General features: G+C 43.3%; 1 protein-coding gene across 1 annotated transcript in view; it reads right to left on the bottom strand.

Moving 5' to 3' along the window:
• The window catches only part of HEPHL1 (hephaestin-like 1), a 34,924-nt gene that overhangs the window by 12,981 nt on the left and 16,611 nt on the right, over window positions 1-5,332 (bottom strand). The window contains exons 8-10 of the mRNA XM_009334848.1: window positions 4,781-4,912; window positions 1,775-1,986; window positions 1,176-1,326 (exon numbers count right to left, since the gene is read on the bottom strand). Of these exons, the coding sequence (XP_009333123.1) occupies window positions 1,176-1,326; window positions 1,775-1,986; window positions 4,781-4,912 (495 nt within the window). The remainder of the gene's footprint in view (window positions 1-1,175; window positions 1,327-1,774; window positions 1,987-4,780; window positions 4,913-5,332) is intronic.

Below are 5,332 nucleotides of genomic sequence, written 5' to 3'. Positions count from 1 at the left end.
AGGTTGATAGAAACTTGTCACAGATCCTCCTACCACCTTCCTGGCAAGAGACTCGTGACTCAGCAAGTCATGGCGTTAATTAAAGGGGCATTTTGTGAAGCAAAGGTAGCACTGAATGACACCAAATTAATATCTAAATGCTATTCCTATAAACTATGAGCGTCTACCTTTTTTTTTAGCCTGTAAAATCTTGTAATAGTCCTTTGCAGTGATGTAGCACTTCTCCTCCAAGCTTTTCAGGGTGCCTCACAGGCACCAGTTAAGTCTATAAATTAGATACCTCCTTTCAGCCTGGAGAATGTATAACCAGATGATTAAGGCTGTGGAGTGGGCCATAACGAGTCCAAGTTATAAATTCAGTTCTGATGGAGCCTTTTTATGTGATTTTTACCTTTGATTTCCACTTTTACTTCCAAATGTATCTCTTTCTTTCACAAGGCTAAACTCCCTAATCCTCAAATGCTCTCTGTGATCACTGGGGGAAAGATATTATGGCAGAACAAAATTTTAGTATGAGATACCACCTCATAACGGAAGAATAAATTAGATGGGTCCAGAAAGCCCCGAGGTTCTCTAACAATATATATTCTCAGTGCTCTTCAGAAAACTAAAGCAAAGAGAGATTATGTGATTTGCTAAGGCCTTTCATGTCAGGAATAACTTGGAGGTGGTCCATGCTGAAGTCAGGTACTTACATCCAGAAGTGATGTTTTAAAATATTATTGGCCATTCCCCTAGTCTTTGCCACTCCTCTTCCAGAGGTGGTCACTGCCCAAGTGGGAGCTGGCAGAGCAGAGCAGGTGGACCTTCCTTGTCTGAGTCTGTGCCAAGGTCAGCAGTGAAAGTTAAATCACCAGTGAACATTGGCCTCTTCTGCAGTTGGTACCCGACTCTGGCATTATGCCTTTTTATAGACCCAAGTGTTGTATCTAAAAGCTACACTCTGTTCCCTTTCTCCAGGTGTAGTTAGTAGGTGGATGTATTCATTGCTAATGTGACTGGGGTTTCAACATGCACTCCAAGAGCATCAAGAGCTGGCCATAAGCTGACTGACAGCTTCCACCTCACCCTCCAGTGCACTGCAGTCAGCTATGAATGATGATAAAATCTGCCAATTCATTTTCCTAATATGATTGAAGAAAAAGTATCATTAACAGATATTAGGTATTTCATACCATGCATTTTGTTGGATTCCTTGAAATCTGCATCATTTTCATCTACTTTTGAAGGGTCACCAGTAAATGCTTCAATATTCTTGCTCAGATACCAGCTGTCATTCTCATCGAAGATTGAAAAGAGGAGGTAAAATTCTCTGTCTATTCCTTTCTGTAGCCAAGAAGGAAGCCAAGACATTACAAAAAGTCTATGCAGAATTACCCAAGTGATTTTTTTTTTTTAACAGAGCTTTCTTTCCCCCAAAAAAATTGCAGCCGCCTTCTTACTATGTCCTTGTAGAGACAGGGATTGGCACTTTTCCATCAGCCAGAAGGATAAATAAAGTGTCCATTACTTGCTCAGGGTGGAAAGATGCATTCATTGCTAATAAGTGTATGGAAAAGATGGAAAACCTAGGGACGAGCCAGAATACTGGGGAATGACAGTTTCATCTTCCTAACCATCCCCTTAGGTCAGCTTTTACCCTGAGGAATGACATTTGTTTAAGCTCAAAACTGAGCTGGGAACTGGGCAAATTGGCCCATATGGAGACACACACACACACACACACAGTGCACCACCCTGCTGTTAGGGACAAGCAGATGTCCACATTGGGCACCTGTGTCCCGTCGTGATTCAGCGTGTTCTTCTGACAGACCAGCAAAGGCCCCACGAGGCCAGAGTTGGTGTCCTTGACGGCATCGGTGGCTGAGTAGTACAGATAGGTCAGGCATGGGGGGTCACTCTCTGTTGGACCTCCATTTTCAGGCACCCTCCATTTGTATGTGAAGGTTTCACCTGGCTTAACATGGGCTCCTGGTTTCATATAGCCTGCAGAGAGAAAGTTGAGAAGCACCAACGTTACAGGAAGGTTTTGTCTTCCTGAATACAAGCATTCCTGGGAGTCAGACATAGCTGCTGATTTCTGTGGACAAGCTCCCCCTTGCAGCCACAGCTCGAGCACTATCCCATATTCTGGGCACTTATGCCATGGGGACATCTCACCAGAGTCCTGTGCCATGGGGACAACCAAGCCCATTCCCTGCAGAACAAGTTTAGCTGCTTCACCCAGACACCTTCCGATGCTATCTGGATTATCTGGATTCAATCAGACAAGACATGCAGAGCTCATCCTTGTGCTTAAATGGCTTCCTCTAATGTTTGTAGTTTACCTGCCCTATCATGAGATTCATCTGCGGCACGAATGCAGACTCCAGCTTTTCATTAAGCACCAACAAAGCAATTACATCAGCGAGCGGAGCTGCAGCTGTAGCTGTTTAGAAATTCAGAACAAATCTGATCCTGGTAATAATTGTTTCTTTTTGATTTTGTAGCAATGCACAGGAACCTCTGTCAGAGTTTCCAGAGGGCAGTTGCTATTACTTTTTTTGGAAGCTACTTTTAAAAGATTTGAGCCATTGTCTGCTGCCATGCACAGGGTGGATGTAGCAACACCTGTGTAATTCAGCCACTGCAAAAGAGTGTTGGTATCCACTCAGAGAGGACTTACAAAAGGGACTTGAAAGGAAAGTTGGGAAAAGGGGTCAGCCCTGCACCCTTTGTAGGAAAAAAGTGCTAAGTAAAGTTTCTGGGTTTTATTATGAAGAAAATCAAATCAGAAATTCTGTTTAACGCTTAGGCATCCATTGACTGGATTTTCTCAGCACTGTCAGATGTGTCTGGCAGCAGCAGACTGCACCGATCTAATACTCCTCTCTAATACTCCAAGAGAATCCTCTTGAAAACTTAGACACAAGTGAAAATAGCAGTATCACATATGAACACATACTATTTGCCGCAAAAACCAATACAAAGTAGGGTACTGCTTCAACAGTATCTGATACTACTGGATTCATCCTGCAACAGTGCTCAATAAGGAGAATATTGATTTGGAGTTAAAAACCCTCTGAGATTGGACAAGTGTCAAATGCAACTTGGAAGAGTATTTTCTGAGAGCAGAACTGAAAAAAGATGTCTACAGACATCTGTAGTCTGTAGGTATGTTTATGTACAGTATTTTCACATGAATAAGCTGCACTCAGACAATGCACAGCCTTTGAAAAACCATTTACCTTCAGTGTCAACCTACAGCCCCTGTAGGGCCTCTACATGTATACACTTGTAGATAGATATGATGGAAATCCAAGACACAAGGGTTACAAGGAGAGAAGAAGGGGCAGAAAGATTGTTGATGAATCTGGAGTCAGGGTGCTCTCCAAAGACCCAGAGGTGTGCACACTGCTGCTGAATTGTAGGATTTGGTTTGATCTTGCCCCGCACCAAAGGGTGCAATGTTGATGGGTGCTATTACTGGGGAGCGTTAAATGAAAGCATGACAGGACTGCGAGCAGAGGGAAGCTGCACTTCTATCAGGGAACTACATCTGATATGGGTGCCACTAGGATGTGTGCAGATAACTTCAAGGCTGAACTCAAGCCAGTTGTTTCGTGATGCATTGGGACCTGCTGGCAAATTTGTTGTGTTGCAAGGTCAGCAACTAGAGAAAACAGAATTTAATAAAGCCTTTTGTATTGATTTTATTGTATGATATTATGAGTTTTACATGTTGACCTAATTCTCTTAGCACAGTTCTCAAAACTGTGAGAGATCACTTTTTGTGATCTCAAAAGAGGGATGATGTCCTGTGAGTTTCTTTCCAATGTGTTCTAGTGGAAACAAAGCAATTTAGACAACAAGAAACCTACCTTTCTTTTCCGTGCTGCAAATGCAGCAAAAACTTTTTCAGAGACCACAATATTATCTCTGTAGGCACTATGGATAGGATTCAGCTCACCTTACTTGAGTCATCTAAAGCTTAGTTCCTAACCCAAACTCTAGGCGGCTTCTGTAGTTGATGGAGACAGAAACACATCTCCAGAGGGTGACCTACTGTCTCCTAAAATAGGTGTTCAAAGTAAATGGGACTTCTCACCCTCTGAAGGATTTGTTTCTTGTCACTGACTGAAAAAGGAGCCTACCAATTAAACATAACATTTAACATTTAATGGTTAAACTTAGGTGATAAAGATCCTGTCCTTGCACAAAATGAGAGGAAGCCTTTGGTAAATGCTCCATTTCAGTGTTTACATATTTATGAGGATTAATAAGGATTATCGCTGCTTCACATTCCAGGTCAATCAGATAAAAGCTGCCTCCAACACTGACTCTCCTGACAGAGAAGCAAGGGCAATGCTCGACCTGGATTAGAGAATCAGGAGTGAAGCAACCCAGACCACGTGGATAGCTATATCCAAAGACTCAGCAGGTCATCATGCCAGATCCTAAGCTTCATAATTCTGGAGCATGTCCAGAGGAGATCCACTGACTGCAGCTGAGCGATATTAGATTAGAACTAATGTAAATTGGATTGTGCTTGTGACTTTTGCTCAACATAGACCTCAGCTAGTTTTAGATGCCTTGTCTGGCACATGTCCAAGGGGAAGAACCAGCTCATTGGCAGACTGGGGAGTCCCATGGGTTGTGACGTGTAGGGTAGATACAAACTAATCAAATCATCCCTTCTGTGCCTCAGCATCCACAAAAATGGCAAACCTGCAGAGCAACAGAAGATCTTTAGACTAAGGTATTCTGGATGTGATGATACTGCAGTACAGTCAAAACTTACCATCTAAGTAGGGAGCACCTTCTGACAGCTTGCTGAAGCTTACACCGTGGGCCATAATGCTATAGCTTCTTTTGGCTTTGTTGGCAAAAGTAACTAGCACTGTATCTCCCACTTCAGCTTTTATAACGGGGCCTTAAAAAAAGAGAGTGAGGGAAGGTATTAGAATCATAGAATCATAGAATCATTAAGGTTGGAAAAGGCCTCTAAGATCATCAAGTCCAACCATTGATCCAACACCACCATGCCCACTAAACCATGTCCCTAAGCGCCTCATCTACACATCTTTTAAACACCTCCAGGGATGGTGACTCAACCACTTCCCTGGGCAGCCTGGTCCAATGTTTAACCACTCCTTCACTAAAGAAATTTTTCCGCCAGGCAGCTTTCCAGCCACTCTTCCCCAAGCCTGTAGTGCTGCATGGGGTTGTTGTGGCCAAAGTGCAGGACCCGGCACTTGGCCTTGTTGAATCTCATACAGTTGGCCTCGGCCCATTGATCCAGCCTGTCCAGGTCCCTCTGCAGAGCCTTCCTACCCTCGAGCAGATCAACACT

Source organism: Pygoscelis adeliae, unplaced genomic scaffold, assembly GCF_000699105.1.
Source record: "Pygoscelis adeliae isolate BGI_AS28 unplaced genomic scaffold, ASM69910v1 Scaffold141, whole genome shotgun sequence".
Taxonomy (NCBI): domain Eukaryota; kingdom Metazoa; phylum Chordata; class Aves; order Sphenisciformes; family Spheniscidae; genus Pygoscelis; species Pygoscelis adeliae.
The sequence above is the reverse complement of the archived record's forward strand: the minus strand, read 5'-3'. Positions and strand labels throughout refer to the sequence as shown.